Here is a 22,292-nt window from a genome sequence, read left to right on the forward strand (position 1 = left end):
GGGTCAGAGAAAGATTTGATATTAATTGATGTCACAATTAAAGATACAGTAATCATGTATTCCGTATGAGCCAAGGAACTTATACATATTATATAAAGAAAAAGAAAAGAGAAATACAAAGGAAATGAAAGAAATACAATATGGTAGAAAAATGTGTATTATAACCATCAGTTCAACAGATTAAGTAGACAAAGTAAGTCAGGATTTGAATACTTTTCTGTTAATGGAACATATATTAATTCTTTTGTTTAAAAGAATTGCATTGTTATATGCAAACAATGGAACGTTATTCACCCTTCAAAAAGGAATGACCATCTGACGCACAAAGCCTAGATTAACCTTGAAAGCATTATGCTGAGTGAGAAAAATGGACAAATATATCCCATATGAGCTATCTAAAATAGTCAAATTCATAGAAACAGAAAACAGAGTAGAGGTTACCAGGATCTAGAGGGGAGGGAAGAATGAGGAAGTATTATTTCATGGGAGCATAATTTCAGTTTGGGAACATGAGAAAGTTGAGGACACGAATCATGGTAATGGCCACACAATAGAACATACTTAATGCCACTAAATTATAATTTTTTTTTAGAAGTCCACGTTTACTGGATATTCATTCAGCTTGTACTCATCTGTTCAAAATCTCGTGATGAGTGTTGGGGTTTTTCCACGCACATTTCATTCTTAATCAGATTCTTTACTCAAGTTTTTGCTTTTCACTGGCATCACTTTTTGAGCAACTGACACACTGTTGCGGCGGGGGGCATCATTTCAGTCCCATCCACACTGTTGGAAATAACAACCCTTTCTGAGTCAGCACTGGCTGAGGTCACTGAAGGCAAAGATATCTTTACCAAACATTACATTTTGTTCAAAAGAGAGTATTTGTAAGATTGTTTTCTAATACAAAAGATTTTGTAAAAGAAACAAAAAAGGATTAAGTTTCTCTTTTGTGAGAGATCATTTCAGATTTAAAGAATGACCTTGTCATAAATTGGAAGATCTACACTAATCAGGCATGCCACAGAGACTTATGTACAAGAGGGGTAACTGAAACATTACTGTAAAATAGTAAAAAAGTCAAATGTCCAATGCTAGAGGGTACTGAAATTAATTGCTATGCATTTGTCAAACTGAATACTACACACTCATTAAAATTCTGTGGTAAAAGAAATATTTAATAACTGAGAAAAATGCTTATAAAATAATAGGTGAAAAATCTTATAACAAAATTATAGGTGCTGATGTGGGGAGTATATGTATATATGTATATTTGCATAGGAAGAGAAAAAAACCACAAAAATACTTTGGTGATTGCTTTTCCATTGTAATATCTGGGATGATTTGGGTTATTTATCTTCTTTCTATTTTTTTGTCCTTTGAAAGTTTTTTTCCCAGTGAGACTGCTAATTCTATAAATTTTAAAAATTCTATAATTTTAAATGTTCTACAAATTAATTTCTAGAATTGCTTTTTATCCATCAAAGGCTCTATGCCTCTTGTTTTCCACGTTAAGTGTTGTGGTCACTGCTCCGTAGCCGCACAGCATAAAGGGGTCATCAGCGACTGGCGTTGCTTCGTTGACCAACTGGATAAGCTGCAGCACCAGCTCCGTCTCCCGTCTGGCTTTGAGCAGATGTACAGGAGGGACAGGCCCATACATGACGACCCAGCCCCGGAGCATCACCCCCCTGCAGCCCGGGCTTCCCTGTGGCTCATTCTCATGCAGTGTGCTTTCTTTACTGGTCTGTCTGCAGTCTTTCTTCGTGGACCACAACAGCCGGGCCACCACTTTCATTGACCCCCGAATCCCTCTCCAGAACGGTCGTCTTCCCAACCATCTGACTCACCGACAGCACCTCCAAAGACTCCGAAGTTACAGCGCTGGAGAGGTAACAGCCCCCTGCCACGCCCTCCCCTGCCCCACCGTCCACAGGACCACCGGCCCTGCCTCTCCTGGTGGGGCCAGAGCTACCCCTCAGTGGATGGGATCTGGGGGTGCCCGTTCCCCAAGGGGCTGAGCCGGGTCCAGATCCCTATAGAATAATGGATGATGGCTTGGGGCACCCACTTCACGCCCTAGACCCATCTTCAGATGGCCTTCCTTCTGCCTTCACTTTTGTCCTCCACAATCATGCTACAGGAAATCGGTCCAGTTGAAAGGAACTGGAATGCAGTGTCGGGACATCCCTGCACTCACGGTGGGGGCTGTGCTTCCCCAGGGCTACTGATCACGTGTGCCTTCTTACAAGACCACGGAACTATGGTGCCATGTGTGACTGCCTTTAAATTTCTGCCCCTCCCCAGACCCCAGAGAAGACTTCAGTAGTATAAACACAGACTAAAAACTGGGGGAGCTCCCTGGGCCACGTGGATACTCTGTTCCCACCCTCCCACCTTCCTGGTTTATATTGTCTTTCATTCCACGTGAAAGGCTCCCACTTTTCTTAAACGTCATGTTCCTTGTCTTTCTGAATGACTGTTTCTATATCTCGTACCCTTTCCCGTTCTTTCTCAAATCAAAGCTCTTTTCCATTGCTGATTAGTTCCTGACAATATGACAAGCAAACCCTTTTTTGTCTGTCCAAGCATCTATCCGTACCTCCTTTTCACAGACACCACCCAGATCTCAGGAGATACAGGCTCTGAGAAAAATTCCCTATAAAGTAATTTCTCATAAAGCATCTTTGTAGTTAGATTACAAAGAGGTAAATAGATGAAAAAAGTGGTATAGGAAGAAGAGAAATATATATATATCTATACGTGGCCCCACAGAGAGTCATTCCGGTGAGGGCAGCAGTGGACATCCCAGGAGAAACAGAAAATGACCATCCACCTGTCAGACACCTCTGTCAGTTTCCAGAGAGCAAACAAGAGTCTCAAAGGAAGAGTTTGTTGTCGGTGTATTGATACTGCTGAGAGCATGTTAAGTCCCTCTGCGTATACATAAATGTGTATGTGACCATGCAGAGAGGGAGTATTATATACCCCCAAGGGTTGTGTGGTGTCAGGACTATCCAGACACCAGACACTCAGCAGCAGACACGTTCACAGACTGCAAAAGCAGCGCCCCAAATTCTCATCTCAACACACATAGTCCCCTTCGCTTTTATAGCACCATCAGAACGTACAAGATGTATTGTCTTGACATGATCATGGATAAAATCCAAATTCCGCATCAGCTTGAAATATGCCATTTTAATCTAATTTTAAAATGTCCGAGTTCTTTAATATAATAAGGTAACTTCAGTACTAATATAGAGTAACTACATCTGATAAAAGAAGCTCTGTACTGCAGACAGATTCCCCATCAGTCAAAAAATGTCAATTATGCAATGAAACCCCCTAAACATACAGATCTATTACACTTACAAGAAATGAACCTGAAAATATCAGTATTAAAAACCTCTCTGTTGAGAGAACAAGATTAAGAAGGTGAGAACCCCTTGCATTACCTTTCCTAAAACATTTGTTTGATACGATGGACTAGCCCAAAGTCACATTATCATGATAAAATATCAATATTAATGCCAAGACAGACTACACATGATGCTAAAAGGGCACTCAGCTCTCTGTATGCTTCCTAATTCATTCACTCTCCAACCGACTGTCCATCAGGGTTTTAAACCCCTCATCCCTCTGCCCCGCCTCTCTCTGCTGGTAGCTTTGCACTGACACGAGGGAAAACCAAGAAAAACAGCAGAGAGAGAGGCTGGGGAGCTGAGGATATCTGACCCAGGGGCAGCACACCAGAGAAAACAAAGATCCAGCCTCTATGAAAACAAATGCCTGGCTCCTCCTACTGTGAGGACGCACAGCCCAGGGGCAGAGGAGCCAGGAGGACCTGGGTATAAAATAGGAGACAGGCGGGGGGGGGGGAGAATATTAATTGTGTTTGCTGTGATGTGATATTGTTCAACAAACATCGATGAAGTGCATGACCTGCCTTGAGCCCCGTGAAATGCCAAGACGTATGAGGTAGGCTCCCTGCTCCTGGAGAACTTTGCGTTCTGTTTTTGAAGCCAGGCCATAAATACACACAGAGATAAGTCAGAAGAGAAATTAGAATATGACTGAGTGTCAAGAGAGAAGTTCAGAGGAGGCCAGGGAAAGGTCCTTTTTAAGTGAGTTACTTGACCTAGACCTGGAAAGATCTGTAAACCCTCACTGAGTACAAAGGCAGAGGAAGAGCAGCCCCACACAGGGCTCAGCATAAGCACAGGCGCCCAGCTGGGCATGAGGAGGTGGAGAGACAGTGACTAGTTTGGTGTGACCAGGATAGGAAGTTTCCACTTGGCTTCTGTCTTGGTTTTTGGAAAGCTGTGCATGCCACATGGAAGAGAGTTGGGACTTTTTTATGGGTCCATTGAATGAATTGAAGACAAGTAATAGTGATGATTTGTGTTTTAAAAAGGGGTTTACAGCTCAGTCCATCCATTGTTTCTCAAGAGGGCAAGACTCTTGGCCATTTGGGAGGCCAGTTGTCTGATGCGTGGAATCATCTCAGGTCATTGTAAGGTCTGGTCCTGTCCATTAAATTTCAGGAGTGCCCCCACCTTGCCAGTTACTATGAAAACAAACAAACAACACAAAATACCCCCCTAAGCATTTCCAAATACTCTTCGGTGGTAATTCTACTTCAGTTAAGAATCATATTTTATACCCAAGTAAACTGAAATATCAAGAACTCAGTCTCACAGAGAGTTCAGGACCACAGTCCAGATTTCCCAGCTCCTAGTCCAGGGGTCAACGAGTATTTTTTTAATTTAATTTAATTTAATTTAATTAATTTTAATTTAATTTAATGAAGTTTTAATGTCTGTTCTTTGTGTGTGTGTGTGTATCTTTTTTTTCCAGTTTTATTATGTAGGATTATTACAGTTTGACTGCACGTACACGTTATATTGTATGTGAATACATGTATACAGTATACTACACTTTTTTTAAGTTTACATGTATGTACTGATCATTTTTTTTAAGAACAGATTAGATCTTTAGCTTTTTAAACTTACATAGTTATCAAAGGAATAAAGCCAACTACAAAATAAGAAACAACAGAATGCGGTAATCCAGTCATAAAGGACAGTCAAATATGCTTACACGTATTCAAGACATCAAAATAATAATTAGTTCATTTGTGTCCTTATTATTATTATTATTTTTAGATTCTTCATATAAATGATGTCATATGGCATTTTTCTTTCTCTTTCCAGCCCACTTCACTTTGAATGACAGTCTTCAGGTTTATCCATATTGCTGCAAATGGCATTATTTTATTCTTTTTTATGGCTGAGTAGTATTCCATTGTATAAATATATCACATCTTCTTTATCCAGGCATCTGTCGATGGACATTTGGGTTGTTTCCATGTCTTGTGTATCGTAAACAGTGCTGCTGTGAACAGTGAGGTGCATGTGTCCTTTTGAATTTAATTTTTCTCTGGATATATGCCCAGGAGTGGGATTGCTGGATCACGTGGTAGGTCTATTTTCAGATTTTTAAGGAACCTCCATACTGTCCTTCATAGTGGCTGCACCAATCTACACTCCCACCAACAGTGTAGGAGGGTTCCCTTTTCTCCACACCCTCTCCAGCATCTATCATTTATAGACTTTTCAATGATGGCCATTCTGGCTGTTGTGAAGTGATATCTCATTGTAGTTTTGATCCGCATTTCTCTGACAATTAGTGATGCTGAGCATTTTTTCATGTGCCTATTGGCCATTTGTATGTCTTCGCTGGAGAAATGCTTGTTTAGGTCTTCTGCCCATTTTTGGCTTGGGTTGCTTGTTTCTTTGATATTAAGGTGTCTGAGCTGTTTGTATATTTTGGAAATTAGTCCCATGTCAGTCACATCATTTGCAAATATTTTCTTCCATTCTGTAAGTTGTCTTTACATTTTGTTGATGGTATCCTTAGCTGTGCAAAAGCTTTTAAGTTTAATTAGATCCCATTTATTTTTGCTTTTAATTCCAGTACTCCAAAAGCTTGTTCAAAAAATGCATTGCTGTAATGTATGTCCACAAGTGTTCTGCCTATGTTTTCCTCTAGGAGTTTTATAGTATCTGGTCTTACATTTAGGTCTTTAATCCACTTTGAGTTTATTTTTGTAAATGGTGTTAGGAAATGTCCTAATTTCAGACTTTTACAGGTAGCTGTCCAGTTTTCCCAGTTTTAATATTTGTTCTTTACTTTGATGTTTCTTCCCAGGGACTTATGATACCCACGTATTAGTATATGGGTGTTAGATGTTCTGTGCCTTACTTCAACATTTGTCACTTTCTCTTCAATACTTTTTATCTTTTTATTGTAACTTTTTCTTAATAGAGGGACTGGGGATTGAACCCAGGACCTCGTGCGTGCTAAGCATATGCTCTACCACTGAGCTATTACCTTCCCCCCGACTAGTAGTTTTAAAAGGAGACGATGATGGCCAAGAAGAGGAAGGCTTGTGGCACAGAGGGATTTGAGAGAGAAAGGCCATGAGAGGCCACTGCCACAGGCCAGGTATGAGGTGACAAGGCCTTACGTTGGGGTGACAAAGAGAAAACCCTCAGGGAAATGGAGGAGTGTGGAGGAAGGGGTACCTGGGACTTGAGTCAGCAGGTGGGAGTCCGAGCTCCGGCTTCTCCACAGAGGTTCTGTGTGTCGTTGCCCTTTCCTGCCCTTTCTGGGGCCTCAGTTTCCCCATCTGCCAATGGATTTACTGGATGGCCACTAAATCCATTCCAGGTCTACGATTCTCAGCGTCTGTGGTGCTTGAGTCGCAGTCCCACCAGCAGCACATGGAGAAGATGAGCAGGAGAGCCGGCTGGGGAGGCTGGCCGGTGTGCCTGGAGCTGAGCTGATGATGAGTGTGGGAACAGCAGGATGGCCAGTTAGAAAGGACAGCTAAGCAGCAGAAATATGAGACTCAGGAATAATCAAGGATCCATGATTTTTCTCTGTCACCTACCATGGGTAATGGGGAGCTCACTGTACGTCTGTCTTAGACCTCCGTTTTAGGAATCGATATTTTCTGTTCACCTTCATGAGCCATTTTTTGAGTGTCGCTTAGCAGTTGATGTTTGATCAACTGCATGTAAGGACAGAATTAAAATCACTTTCTATAGCCAAGATTCTAAATGGTAAACATTTCCCTCAAAACCCCAATGATAGGTTTTTAAGAGAGACACTGCTCAGCATCTTTTGGGTTAGCCTTTACCTCCCCTGAAAAATTTTCAGGCCATTTCCTGAAAGCAGTTATCAGTAATATGGGATTTTATGCATAAAAAGATGACTGTTTGATGCTTTAACATGCATTTTAATACAGTGGCGCATCTGTCCTCCACACATTTAAGTGTCAACAAAATCAGCTTTTTCTCTTCCATAGTAGCCAAATGGAATTGGACATAAATGAATGGAAGGAACACACGGGGCTATAAATACTGGATCCATCTCTCCATCAGTAAGGAAATCACTGTAGGTCAAATCTGTCTTATTTATACTGCAATTTGCAATATAAATTAACATGAATAGGAAAGGGTAACAGAGCACATAATGTTCATTTCTTTCACCATCTTATCTTGGTCCAGTTAGGAAATCATCAGTCATAGGAAATTTCTGGAAGGGCCCATACAGAAAAGCTCAACAATAGTTGCCCCAGGAAAGGGGAAGGGTCTGAGAAAGGGAAAGGAAAGAGAAACTGACTTTTCACTCTCAAAGCAGAAGTCACTCTGAGTCACTCTTTGCAGTGACCTGCTCGTAAGCCAAAAGTCATCACATTGGCTCCGACGACAGAAATCTTCATTCAGGAAGCTTGCCTTGGGGGAGGGTGACTTCTGCACTGCTTCTCAAAATTGGCAATTTTCCTCTTGATTCCACTTAACCTTTCCTGGATTACAGGTTTGGTTGGAAGTTGGTAAAATTCAGACGCCTATGAAAATAAACTTTTGAATTATGAGCAGTATGTAGTCTGTGTAGAAAGTACAGGCACAGATGGAAAAGAAGTTAAAAGGTGCATACAGTCCACTCCCCCCCCCCATCTAGAGACAATTTCTGGTACATTGAAGGAAAAACATGGAACATGTCTGTGGTTCTGTATCTTCTTTTATTTACCATTACAATACTTTGTAGATGGTTTCCACGCCATTAAAATATTTCCATACTTTATCACATGGATCTACCGTAATTTAACTCAAGCCTTTCTTTGTCCATTATGTTTATTTGCCCACTTTTCACTGTTATAAATACGTTGAATGACTCAAACATAGGTCTCTCTCTCTCTTTTATTCTTATAGCTCTACAAGCTTTATTAATAATCCATTTTTAGAATACGAAAGGAATCTAGTGATGAATTCATCCCTTGGGCTTTTCGATCTGCTATTTTTTTATCATCAGGTCTCTAGCGTTTTCAAGGGAGCATTAGTGGACCCAAATTCAGTCTAAAGCCTACGATTTTCAATCACAGCTTTAAAAAAAAAAAAAAAAAAACACCAATTTACGTTTCCAAACTGGAACACAGAAGAGACGCTTGTTTACGCTTTGTTGAAAACTATGTTGTGAGCATATCTATTTTGTTTTGTCTGGACCGCTAAATGTTGCTAGTTTTCACATTTGCAATTATGATTAAAGCTATCGCAACATCAAAAGGAAAAGAAATCTTAAAAGCAGCTCTTCCTGCAAACTGCGTTTTACCCAGTCAGAACAGTCAGAGCATGTCCGGGGAGAGGCAGGCCACTAGGGGGCTCTCCTCTCTCTGTCTCTCTGACACACACACAACCCCTCCTGCATGAGAAACTCAGTTAAGACTAAAAGTGTGAAATTCTGGGAAATTCAATGAGTCATATTAATTTTGGTGTTAAATGGAAAATCCATTCTTCTAGGCGTATTCAGTAGTTAGGGAAGCGATTTTTAGCATCATGTTTGCAGTGAGAGCTAAATCAGTCACTCAGTTATAACAGACATCCCTCAGGATGGACCATTTGGTACCCATTCAGGGCTGCAAGGATCCTCGAGCATACTAAGTTCTATCCAATCTTAGAATCTCAGTCTTTTTTCACCCTACCTGAAATTGTCTCCCTCCCTGTAAATTCCTAGCCCTCAGTTGGAGAAGGATGTTTCTATGGAGGCCCTCCCATCCTCTGACTCTGGTCTGTAAGCCGTCCAGTACCACTTTGCAACCACCTCCTTTATCCTTGACAGATGCTTCTGTGTCAAGGACCCCAACAGCCCCACCTCTTCCCTGTGTTGTTTTCTCCATCTCACTCATCGCCAGCCTCAAGCATACCCCTCAGCCAGTCATCTGCCTTCAGAACAGCTGACCTTCCTCTGGTTTCTGAAGTTTTTCTGTCTGGCTTAGTTTTGCCAGTGAGCAGGTGACTTCAGAAGTAGACACCATTTTTCCCCAAAAGTGTATCCGCAGCACATGAATTCCCTGTGTCTACCAGGAATAGAAGTCAGCTCCTTCCTGTTTCAAAGCCTTATCCATCTCCAGGCAACCTACTGACAATTAGACAGTTTCACTCTGGGTGTGACAGCAGGTATCACCCGAGTTCAGTGCACAGCCAAGCCTCCTCGAAGTTCACTGTCAGATCTATCTGCTTCCCCAGTCTCTCTCTCTGTTAATTCATCACTTAGATCATCTTCAATGAACTGGGCTTTGAGTTTGAGGGTCTTTAGAGCATCAAAAATATTTTAAACACGCATTAAGGCAGACTGATGTAATTCTTTCCAAAGAAAAGAGACAGAGCATTTCAGTCCCAAAAAGCCTTTACATATTTATTAATTCACAGAGAAAAAGGAGAAGTGTGAGGCTCAATATTGCATATCAGCGATCAGCAAACCTTTCTTTTCATCACTTTGCAACCGTTTCCCTGCAAAGGGCTGTAACGAAAGTACCAGCTTCTGAGTCTTGGTGACTGGCTCAACAGAGCTGAGTGCTAAGGACGTCAACACGACAAGCCAGCCAAAGTGGCACGAAATCTATTCCCTTGTCCCAAAAGTAAGCCATGGGCAAAGAGAAGGATCAGGAGAGAAAAGGGATGGATTTACGTCCCTACTACTTCCAGAAGAGCAGTTCAAAGGCTGCCAAATACAGACACAGAACTGACAGCACATCTCTGCCTACAAAGGATGTTCTTCTTACCTGTGCGGAGTATGAAAGTAGGACCTGCAGTAAAGCCAGCAATTACTGTTTCTTTAATAATGAACCCCTAAGCCATCTGCCCTGCCTTGTCATCTGCAGTATCACACATGTTCTGGTCCTCAGTCATCACTTTGACATTGACCTGACCTGACCTGGAATTTGCACCACAGGGTCTCATCACCCCTCCTGAATTCCGTGTGAGTGAATTGTATGCTGGTTTCAGGGGGAGAATTTTCTTTCCTTTTTCTGTCTGGATGTTTGAGCTCTTTATGGGTACCTTACAAAGTCATAAGCAAAATTCTTAAATATCTTTACAGCTTACTTTGGCTACTTTGCCAAATATCATAGAGTGAGTCATAATCTACACCAAACCCCATGTATCTGGTGAAGCTGCCCCCATGTGGAAAACCTGTGGTGCCTCAGTTTAAATAGCTCACCCCTCAATGGTCCTTAAGGAGCGAAAATGTATGTAAATCATGGGAGAAAGCTCATGGTCTTGCTCTAGAACCTAGGGAATTTATTAAAATTTAAAATTGAGCTAAAATAAGGTTAACCATCACAAATATCAGTTTTAACCTCAGCAAGCCGACGTTTTGTCAAGATGCCCAGCCCAAACCAAGATATTGGATGCAGCCTACTAGTAAAGGGAAGTAAAAAAAAAAAATTCTTTGCAGTCAAGCATTTGTTGATACCCTGATTCTGTCTCTTACAGCTGACAATTTTGAAAAAAACTTAATTTTCTCTCATCCTCAGATTCCCCACTTATAAACGGGGTTAATAATGCTTATCTTGCAGAATTTTGTGAGGACACGAGATACTGCATGGTGAATGGAATAATCGGCATTAAACAGAGAACGGCCATTGGAGTGTGATAAATGCTGTTTAAGACAGCCGGTCCGTTCTGCGTGCGGTGATGAATGAAAGGCTTAGTGCTGCCTCTTAGCGATGAAGGGCATAAATCTACCTACTGACAGTCTTCACAAAGAGTTTATTTATGTCTCTTTGAGTATTTATGAAAAGGAATGTTTCTTAGTCTGTTCGTGTATTAATCTGATGAACATTCATGACATTTGGCAGGACCACTTTCTTTAAAAGCCATAACATCAACCATTCTATTGTCATTTTTTTTTTTAATTTGCTAATTTTTCCATCACTTTGAGGATTATAACTTCCTTGCGTCTTTAACTTTGGAGATGCCAGGGTCTTTTACTCCTCGTATTGAAAAATTAGTATCGAAAGATCATCCGAAATAGATGAGATTTCTAATGCTAACCATCCTTTTTTGAAATTAGGCCTCCGAAGTCTCTAGAAACAGAGGAGCCTCTTTGCTGGCCAGGCCAGGACACAGCCTCGTAGCTGCTATTCGAAGCCAACATCAACATGAGTCATTGCCACTGGGTATGTATTGTGCCTTTTGAACCCCTGGTACCCAGTACTTAACCTTGTTTTTCTTATCATGACTTCTTTAATACTCAGGATTCAGTATTTTCTTTTTCTTCTCTTATAGCATAGTCCACTCCCCTGCCGTTGTCTCCCATCCCCCCTTGTTTCTATTCCCGTTTCCCTTCCTCTTTGCTTTGTCCTTCTCTCTTCCCTCCCCTCCCTCTTCTCTCCTCTCCTCCAGACCCTCATTCCAATTCACCTTTATTCCATTCAGTGATGTGTTAGCTGGGTCCCAGGAGGGCACAGTTCAAGTGAGGTGATGCGTTCTGTTGCTATTAGATGCAATTTTTAATTTAGACCTCTCTCTGCATGTATATGGGGGCGGGGGAAGCTGGCACAATCTCCATTCCTAACCTCAGCCACCTCTTTCCAAAACACATGCCACTTGTATCAAAGGAAATGAAGTGAGAGTCTAAACAGGTTGGGATATTTTAATTATTACTCTTGGGAAATCAACCAATAGCCAATGCCGTAGGTACCAGTGCTCAGGAAAGGACTTCTTTTAACTCATAAAGAATCTTTTGCCATAATAACTATGACAAAATAACCAAAAAAGTCAGAAGGAAGCCAGCCAAACTCCCCACATGGAAGACCTGTTTTATTCTCCTTCATCTGTTCGCAAGGGGATAAGTTAACATCCAGGTAAGTTCCTGGAATGTAAAAGATAATTAACATAGATCTGATTCACATTGGGTTTGATCTTTTAAAAATAATAGTGCTCTTATGTCACAGGAAAAAACCCCTCAAGAGCTTGCATTTTGTTTTGACCAGTATGCGACCTGCCCTTCAAACTCCTCCATTAATCCTGGTATCAAGCAATCGTTTTCCAATCATTAGAGAAATTACCCCTGGGCTGAAGACTCAACCACAACCTGTACTTTTGTCTGTTTCAGCATATAATGACAAGATTGTGGCATTTCTTCGCCAGCCAAACATTTTTGAAATGCTGCAAGAACGTCAGCCAAGCTTGGCGAGAAACCACTCACTCAGGTAGGGGCTTGTCCGCCACCTCCTAAACTCCAGGTCTCTCCAGCTAGTTTTCCAGGTGGGACAACCTCTGTGAAGAGAGGGCAGATGCTTCTGATGAATTTTATTCATGAACTTAAATTATAACCTAAACACTTAAAATGAAAGGTCCAGCGGGTTCCAATGCTCTCTGAAGTGTTGCAAGCAGAGACAGTCATGTTATCAGGTTACTCGTAAGATGCTAAAATCACTTCCACTGATTTGAAGGGAAGCACAGAAAGGGAGCAAAATAATTGTTTCATCAAACAATTGTTTACATAAAGTACCATATAAGTTATTTTTATTTTTAAAATATAATTATTTAATGGTAAATGGGATATTAGATGACTATGTTCAAAAATAAACAAGCAAGCAAGCAAAAAGCATCATATATGTTCTAACTACTTAAACCCTATTGTCCATTATGGTCATTTTTGAATGAGTGTATCTGAAACTCTCAATCACTTCATGTGGAAAGGATGCCCACCCAAAGAGACAAAAAGAGAAAGTATCCTCTGAACTTAGAGCCCACTTTGTCACAGAGATATTCAAGCCTGTCTCTTTTTCAGTTTACTACCCAGCTTTCCAGGAACTGGAGATGCATAGTGGTTAAGTGTGTCCCCTTGGAATTTGAATACTTGCTCCAGCCCTCAGGGACCATTGATGGAAGGATATGTTAATTAATCCTCTACCCGCAGCCCCCTCATCACTGAAACAGGGTCACAGTGTGAGCACCATTGAGATGCTTAACTGGGGGTGTGTGTAAAAGATTAGGTAAAGGTGGGCAGAAATGCAGGCAGTGACTGTCTCTAACGCCTCGCCTCCCATTTGGTGGTCTTTTGAACCTGGCTGACCACTGCAACCTTCTACTTTGACTCCCTCAGTGAGTCACCAACACCTAAAGATAGACTCTTTGCTCTTCAAATCTTTATTAATCCTGCCAGGGTGGATCACTCTCTCTTTTTTCCCTCCACCGCCCCCTCACTGACACCTCCTTCCCCAGTGGTTTTACTCTTTGTAAATTAGAACCACCATCCTCCCAACTGCCCGTCATCTCCACTTCTGCCTCTTTCTTCATTTTCCCATCTAAACATTCACCTCCTCACTTCCTGCAGCCCTACTTTCTCTTCTCCCTGCCATGGCCTATGTTTGGTCCTCATCATCTTGCTCCTGGACCTTGCAGTGGTCTCTTGGAAGATGCCACCAATCACCCTGCTGGGAACAGAATTATCTTCTTCTAGCACATGTCACCCACACCCTTCAAAAACACTTTGCATGGAGTATCTGTCCTCAGGACCAGCCACCATGGTAGCTTTTAGACACTCTTCTAGGGGACCTCAAAGCAGCTAAGGAGTCTTTCTGGAATTTAGTCCTTGAGGAAGTACACTACATGGCATCAGGTGGAGGGCAGAGGTGGGCAAGTGATGCTAACCTCACTGTGATGAAGTGGGGGCAGTGACCTTCACCCTCACTGGGCCCCTAGTCAGCCCTGCCTTCCTCTAATCTCTGCTCTGGCTGCCCCTGCCAGGCCGCTGAGCAATTGAGCCCAGATTTGTGACTGGGAGACCTGTGCCCACCTCATGAGGTTTTCAAGGACAAATGAAAGGGGGTAGATTTTGCATTTCTCCTTCTTACGCAATAGGATAAGACTTATGAGTTTGGGGATGGGGACAAGGGTGGAAATCTGGGTATCGTCTGAGAGCTTCTGAAAAAATGTGCTGACTTATAAAATCAGCTTTCTTACATGGAGTTTTGAGGGGAAATTCTTTGTTGGGGGGGCACTTCCATTACCTATGAAATTATGAGCTCCCTCTCCAAAAAGGGACTGGTCCTGACAGAACCTTTCTGCCTTTAGAGGTCATGCTAAGGAAAGATGTCAACCTTCTCGTAAGAGGGGAATTCATGGCAACTGAAGAACCAAATGAACGATCTTGAGATACTTCTGTATTCTCTCCAGGATTTCAAAATGCATTAACAAAGGCTTTCGTTTTCATTTCTCCAAGAAACAAAATAATGCCAGAGAACAAAAACTAAAACTTCCCATGGTTCCCATGCTGTATGTATAATAAAGTCAAGATTTCTAAGCCCAATTTCCATGGTCTCCAAAGTCTGGCTGTAACCTGTATCTCCATCCCGTGCTAGTTTTTTCCTTCTGGAGTCTTCCACCTCCATCAAACAGCCTGTATCGTCTCCTACCTTTTTCGTTCCTGGAGTGGCTTCTGTCTTAAGGGCTTTTCAACCCATCTTAAAAGCTCCAATCAAACACAAAGCCTCGATGAATCCAGGCAAACTCTAGTTTTTCTTTTGCCTCACTTTAATAGCATTCTTTTTTGTACCTCTAAGGTATTTTTCCATCCTCTCTTGTGTTCTATCATGCACTGATGTCTCCTTTGAATACTTTAAGCCCTTTTAGAGCAGGATCTATATCTTCTTTGTCTTTGTACCACCTTCCCCTCAGAGCCTGGTCCTCTGTTTTGAAGAAATGCTGATTAGTTTTAGAGTGAATGGAAGGTCTTTAGCTTGAGTGATTGTCACTTCCACTGATGGTCAACTCTGCCCAAGTTTAATTACTTCACCACAGAAGGCAGTGCGAGGAAAGGCAATTTCTAGAAGAGCATCGTGGGAGCCTGGCCATGTGAACTTAAAATGCCTTGAAATACCCTGGACATTAAAACATCACCGTTCAGCCCTCTTGGAAGAGAAAAATAAAAAAGGATCAGAAAGGGATTCATTCCCCAGTTGTGTGCCAGTGTGTAATTCTTATTTTCTTCCCCACTTTATTCTAGGGAGAAAATCCACTATATTCGGACCGAGGGTAATCATGGGCTTGAAAAGTTGTCCTGTGATGCAGATCTGGTCATTTTGCTGAGGTAAGGGGCTAAGCCTGAAACAGTTCTGGAAAAAGCAACTGGGAAAGCTGCTCTGGGCAGTTCTCCACCACGGCCCGGACTGAAACACTTGTTGTTTGTTCTAGAGGATTCCAGTGGCCACGACGGCAGTAGGGCCCCCCACACACACACCCTCCCTGCTGTCCATCACCGCCTTTACATTCACAGCTAGGGTACCAAAAGCTACGTGCAGTGCTTGATGGCGACCTCGTTGTACGATTAATCAGGGTTTAAAATAACAGGAAGAGTTTGCATGCTGGGCTGTGCCTGTCTAAGTGAATCTCAGTGCTTTGGTTGCCCTGTGAGAATTGTAACTGCTTTTACCCCAATTCATGAACGTTCTCTCCTGGACATAGAACTAACTTTTTTTTTTTTTTTTTTTTTTTTTACTTTGCAGTCTCTTTGAAGAAGAGATTATGTCCTATGTCCCCCTGCAGGCTGCCTTCCACCCTGGGTACAGCTTCTCTCCCCGCTGTTCACCCTGCTCCTCGCCTCAGAACTCCCCAGGTAACCTGATGCTCTGGAGCTCTCTCCTGCAAGCGGCCACCTGAGTTTCCAGCAGATGAAAATGTCTTTCCATTTTCAGATCATACACACACTATCTAAATTAGATGTTGACCCATTACCACCAATATTTTGGTAATGCCCCCAAGCTGGAATGTGTTCTACATTTTTAAATGATTTGGAATTTTTTTTTTTTTACAAAACCCATATTTCATGACATGTGAAAATTACATGAAATTCAAGTTTCGGTGTCTATAAATACAATTTTATCAGAACCCAGCCACACTTGTTTATTTCTGTATTTTCTGTGGCAACCTTCATGCTGCAACAGCAGGGCTCAGTAGTAGCAACAGGGACCATATGGCTCAAAAAACCAAAAATATTTACTATCTGACCCTTTACAGAAAAAGTCTGTTGATCCCTGCTCTAAATTGCTGTTGCATTTTAAACACACTCTCCAAGCACTTAAAAGGGAAGTGCCCTTTCTGAAATATTGTGCCTTATGACTCAGAATGTTATTAAATACCAATTTTAGTAACATTTTGTGAAGTTGTAAAGGGTTTACTAGGTTATATGCTCACTAGGAACCACCATTAGGTCCCCACGAAAATGCCCAAGAGCTTTTTTTTCTTTTTCTCTTTTTAAATTATTTTTATTGAAATATAGTCAGTTTATAATATATATATATAATATATAATATATATATATATTATATATATATATATTCCTTTTCATATTCTTTTTCATCATAGGTTATTACAAGATATATCCCTGTGCTATACCTTGTGTAGAACCTTTCTTTTTATCTATTTCATCATTAAAAAGTCCACAGACAAGAAATGCTGAAGAGGGCTTGGAGGGAAGGGAACCCTCCCACAGTGCTGGCCAAAGAGTTTTTTTTTTTTTTAACATCATGTGAAATTGTTCCCCTAAAATTTCCTTTATGTATTAGAATGAATTTACTCATGGTACAAAAATTCTTCCCTCAGAAATGAGGAAATACATGTTGAACTCTTTAGCGAAAAAAGAAGACATTATGTCCTGGCTTCATCAAGAAAATTAGCTTCAGTCAAATCCATACTCCTGGAATGGGATCCAGATATTGAAGCATTTGTCCCCATTGGCTTGGTTTTCTATATCCCCCTGTCATGGGTGTTTGGGGTAAACCCAAACTTATTTTTATAGCTTTAAAACTGAATGAGGGAAGTTAGTTTGAAAAATCTAGTCACTTCCTGTCTCACCGCCCCTAGGGGTAGAGTCCAAGCTTGGCTTTTGAAGCCAGTGGGGAAATTGAGATGAGAAACAGGATCCAGCAATACAGTCCGCCCCTCAGAAGGGGTGTCTCACTCAGCTAGTGCCCCTCAGTACGGCCACAGGTCTCTAAAACTCAAGCATCTTTTATCTTTTTTCACTGAAGTACAGTCAATTACATTGTGTCAATCTCTGGTGTGCAGCACACTGTCCCAGTCATGCATATACATACATATATTCATATTTATGTTTTTTCCATTAAAGGTTACTACAAGATATTGAGCATAATTTCCTGTGCTATACAAAAGAAATTTTTTAAATCTATTTTTATATATAGTGGTTAACATTTGTAAATCTCAAACTCCAAATGTATCCCCTCCCACCCCCCCTTTCCCCAGTAACCATAAGATTGTAAAGCTAGAGCATCTTTTCGTCCGGTTCATCCCCGTCATGTTGTTCAGAACTGTTTCTTAGCGGTAGTTTTGCTAGTTGCCAACGTCTGTTTTTAAGTCCGTGTCTCCCTGTTGTGCCTTCCTCCGTACATTTGTGTCACCGGCATTGTTGAGGAAATGTCCCATGTGTGCTGCCTCCGACATACAGGATAAATGAGACAACACAGCCTGGGAAAAGAGGACCGGGAGCTTGGTCAGAGTCAGTATCGGGACAGTCGGTTGTTTCCAGTGCACAGGATGACTTATTTCTGGGGAGCAGAGCCTTCCATCTGTGGGGGCCTGTGGGTCTGCCTGAGGAGCTGCCCTTTTGTTGCAGAGATTGTCCCAACCTGACAGCATGTCTACGCTTTGGTCCTAACCTTTGGCAGTAGAGTATAATTTTAACATCATTACACAGGGGAGAGATCCTAATGCAAACAGAAAAATAAGAAAGTATAAAGATTTAGTTGCTAAATGAGAATGATTTGGAGAAGTTTTATAAAAGGAACCATCTTTCCTGATAAAGACGATTAACACCATGCATCCAATTACCCAATTCATTCTGTCAAAGTGCTTAATCCTTTTCTCTCCTAGCTTTGACCACGGGGTCTTAGATTATGTGGTCCAAATATTTTGATAGGAAATTTTACAGCTTCCATTTTTCTAGGCCTTTATGAAGTGTACCTGGAGGCAGAGATAGTGAATCAGATGTTTATCCCAACTTCGTAAAGCATGAGTTATTAGAAAAGTGCCCAGTCGTGACCACAGGCACAGTGGTAGTACCAGCAGTGGTGAAAGTCACATTGTAAAATGCACTGTCATCTGCTGGGCAGAAAATTACACCTGAACCTATAGACTTGTATTCTAGTTCCCACTGTGTCCTGAAACCTGGCGTTTCACCAATGCCACGTTCCTTTGCAAGTGGTGGCTCTTGGTTCCCTCGCACGTCAGGTGCTATAGGGCCCACCAGTGGGGCCGGTGCCCTCCGAGCATCCTTGCTAACACTGCTCTGCTTCAACCCCCTTCCTACTTGCTGTCATCTCCCAGCCTCTTTCTCCCTCTCAAGGACCACAGCACTCATCTCACAGTCTCCCTCTCCTCCCCAAGTCCTTCCATCATCCCGGATGACTCCAGCAGCCATAAGGGCACCCGTTCAGTTCCCTGGCCTCCCAGTTTCTGAACCTCCTCGTCTGCCCGAACCTTGTCCTCCTCCACCTCACCCACCTGTCCCCCTGTCACCTTCCTGCCCTTGTTACCATCTCTGAGATCACTGACTCAGGCATCCTGCTCCCATCCAACAAGCCCATTCAACTGCCCTCCCTAGTACCACCCTTTGCCCTCATCAGGACCTCCGGTTAATGGACGCCCCTCCTTCCCTTTCTCACTGCCCCTCTCTCATCCAGCGCAGAGTCCATGGTTCATCATTTCAGCGCCAGTGCCCTGAAATCCCCAATCCTTTCCATTTCATTCGCAGAACTCCACCCCGAGATCATCTTCTGTCTGCTTCCTCTGCATCTGTAGTCAGGCATTCTTGGGCGAATTCACCTGGCAGGGCAGGTTGTCAGTTATAAATTGGCCATCTCTCACCTCTCATGGTCTGTGAACACTCAAAAGAAAATTCAACCACATTTCTTTGGTGAACTTAATCTTTCTTCTACTGCTGTTTCAGACATTTCTGCTCCTCTCAAACCTCCACCCCCTTGTTCTCTCCTGGAAAATCTTGGCCCTTTCTTCCTTCACGGAGAGCATTGAAGCTCTTAGGCAGAAGCCTTCTCAGATGCCTGCTGCCAATCGTACAAGCCTACCAAACCTGCCCCCAAATCCCCCAACTCAGACCTGTGCATGAGAAGAGGTGTCTTCACTAAGGTGACCAGGGCCTCTGGGCACCCAGTCCAGGGGGTAATTCTCAGCCCTCCCCCTGATCTTTCAGCCACATTTAGCATTATTGATGGCTGTCCCCCTTAAGTCACCTCTTCAGTTAGCTTCTGTGACACCACTGTAGGCATCTCATCTACGTCTTTGGCCTCCTTTGCAGATTCATCCTTCCCTTCCTACCATCCTCAAGACTCAGTGCCAAGTTTTTTTCTCCTCTCTCTCAAGCTATGTCTCTTTCCAATTAAGCATTCAGAGGTCCCACCATCAAAGTCCAAGTTCATGATGTCCCCACAAATTTGTTCTTCTTCCGTTGTTTCCCAGCCCAGTGAGTGTCGCCACAGCCCATTCTGTTACGCTATTGGAAACTCACCTTTGCCTCACTACCTATATCCGGTTCATTGCCTCCTAAACTCATCTCCAATCTATGACTTCTCATCTACACTGACACCACCCTAGTCTAGTTTAGACTGTCTAAATCCACCCTGGACAGAATCCAGCTTTTCTCTCTACTGCAGAAAGACTGATGTTTTTAATAACTCAAGACACATCACGTCGGCCCCCATACAATGGCTTCCTTTTGTGCTTAACATTAAACAAAATTGCTTAGCAGAGTGTACCTTATCCCATTTGGTCTGTCTCCTGCCCACCTCTCAAGCCTTGTTCGGCATCACTTTGGTCCTGGCACCCTGTGCTCCAGATGAACGAGAGTACTGCTTTCCATTCTGCCACAGTACATTTGCACATGCTGGTCCTCTCCCTAGATTGCTCTTCTCCCAGCTCATCTCTTCTCTCAGTTAAATGGCAACCTTTCCAAACTCACTCCATCTAATTCATGCCTATTTATTCTTCAGCTATTCCTCAGGGAAGGCTTTCTGAACTGGGCCAGAGTATTCTGTGATCTCAAAGAACTAAGTTCCTGTCCTTCACAGGCAACAGTCATTTCAACTTGTAATTATATTCTCATTTCTGTGAGCTTGGTGGTATCAATCTTCTCTGGCTTATAAATGCAATACCTGGAATATAGACTAATGAACAGTTATTGAAAGGGTAAATTGTGATTCTAGCCATCTGTGAAACTTGGAGAAGAATGTTATTTTTCCATTCCTTTTTTTTTTTCATTAAAAAGTAAAGATAATAAATCATTTACAAAGCACTCTAAGTGATACACAACTGTCTTCTATAAAGAGTCAAGGAATGATTATTAATAATAATATTATTAATCTTGTTTTTGTGGTGCAAGGTAATCTAACATAAACTCCTAAATGCTCTGGGCCCTCATGGGCATGCATGTTTATTTTAACATCAATATAAATATAGTTAGAGTTGTGCAACACACACGCATATTACAACCCTGGTTGCTTTATGGTATAATTGCAGCTTAGAAGAGTCTAGTTTGATTTATATTGTTTGAGAATATGTAAGAACAATTAAGCCAAGAAATAGGATCATCAAGGTATTTTTAAGAAAAAACACAACTTGAAATGGAGTAGAAAATGTACATGTTTATTGTCATCAGAATTCAGTTTTCTCTTAAACGTATTATTTCTATTTATTATAAAAGTAATCAAAGGAGTGATAGAAATCAAGGGGAAGTGCTTAGAGAAGAAACGTATGAAGACACGGGAATGTGCCTCTGAGTGGCCCTCCCTCTACTGACCCTTGTCATGACTTGTTCAGTAAAAATGGCTTCTCTCCGCAGGTTTACAGAGAGCCAGCGCACGAGCCCCGTCACCCTACAGGAGAGACTTTGAGGCCAAGCTCCGCAATTTCTACCGAAAACTGGAAGCCAAAGGATTTGGTCAGGGTCCAGGGAAAATTAAGTGAGTGCTCCAGTCCTCACTGTTAAATTCACATGGTAGATTTTACCGTCCTTTCCCCCCTGTGACTCTGTAGGATTTTTTCTTTTTTTTTTTTCTTTTTTTTTTTTTTTTGGAGATTGGATACCACGGTGTGATAGCAGTCATGCACATAGAAAGAAGGAAAGAAAAAATGAGGATGTTGGCTTGATCTCCAGAATATATAAGCAGCTCATACGACTCAATAAGAAAAAAATAAACAACCCAATCCAAAAATGGGCAGAAGACCTAAACAAGCAATTCTCCAAGGAAGACATACAAATGATCAAAAAGCACATGAAAAAATGCTCAATATCACTAATTATCAGAGAAATGCAAATCAAAACTACAATGAGGTATCACCTCACACCAGTCAGAATGGCCGTCATTCAAAAATCCACAAATGACAAATGCTGGAGAGGCTGTGGAGAAAGGGGAACCCTCCTACACTGCTGGTGGGAATGCAGTTTGGTGCAGCCACTATGGAAAACTGTGGAGATTTCTCAAAAGACTAGGAATAGACTTACCATATGACCCAGGAATCCCACTCCTGGGCTTGTATCCAGAAGGAACCCTACTTCAGGATGACACCTGCACCCCAATGTTCATAGCAGCACTATTTACAATAGCCAAAACATGGAAACAGCCTGAATGTCCATCAACAGGTGACTGGATAAAGAAGATGTGGTGTATTTATACAATGGAATACTACTCAGCCATAAAAACCGACAACATAATGCCATTTGCAGCAACATGGATGCTCCTGGAGAATGTCATTCTAAGTGAAGTAAGCGAGAAAGAGAAAGAAAAATACCATATGAGATCGCTCATATGTGGAATCTAAAAAACAAAAACAAAAACAAAAAACAAACAAACAAAAACAAAGCGTAAATACAGGACAGAAATAGACTCACAGACAGAGAATACAGACTTG

At 41.9% G+C, this 22,292-nt stretch overlaps 1 protein-coding gene across 2 annotated transcripts in view; it reads left to right on the top strand.

Moving 5' to 3' along the window:
* The window catches only part of HECW1 (HECT, C2 and WW domain containing E3 ubiquitin protein ligase 1), a 323,530-nt gene that overhangs the window by 253,359 nt on the left and 47,879 nt on the right, over nt 1-22,292 (top strand). For both annotated transcript variants that reach the window (XM_032484276.1, XM_032484277.1), the window contains 6 exons: nt 1,758-1,892; nt 11,419-11,524; nt 12,463-12,559; nt 15,361-15,444; nt 15,860-15,969; nt 21,223-21,343. In XM_032484276.1, coding sequence (XP_032340167.1) covers nt 1,758-1,892; nt 11,419-11,524; nt 12,463-12,559; nt 15,361-15,444; nt 15,860-15,969; nt 21,223-21,343 — 653 coding nt within the window. The remainder of the gene's footprint in view (nt 1-1,757; nt 1,893-11,418; nt 11,525-12,462; nt 12,560-15,360; nt 15,445-15,859; nt 15,970-21,222; nt 21,344-22,292) is intronic.

The sequence above is a fragment of the Camelus ferus genome, chromosome 7 (assembly GCF_009834535.1).
Source record: "Camelus ferus isolate YT-003-E chromosome 7, BCGSAC_Cfer_1.0, whole genome shotgun sequence".
Classification (NCBI taxonomy): Eukaryota; Metazoa; Chordata; class Mammalia; order Artiodactyla; family Camelidae; genus Camelus; species Camelus ferus.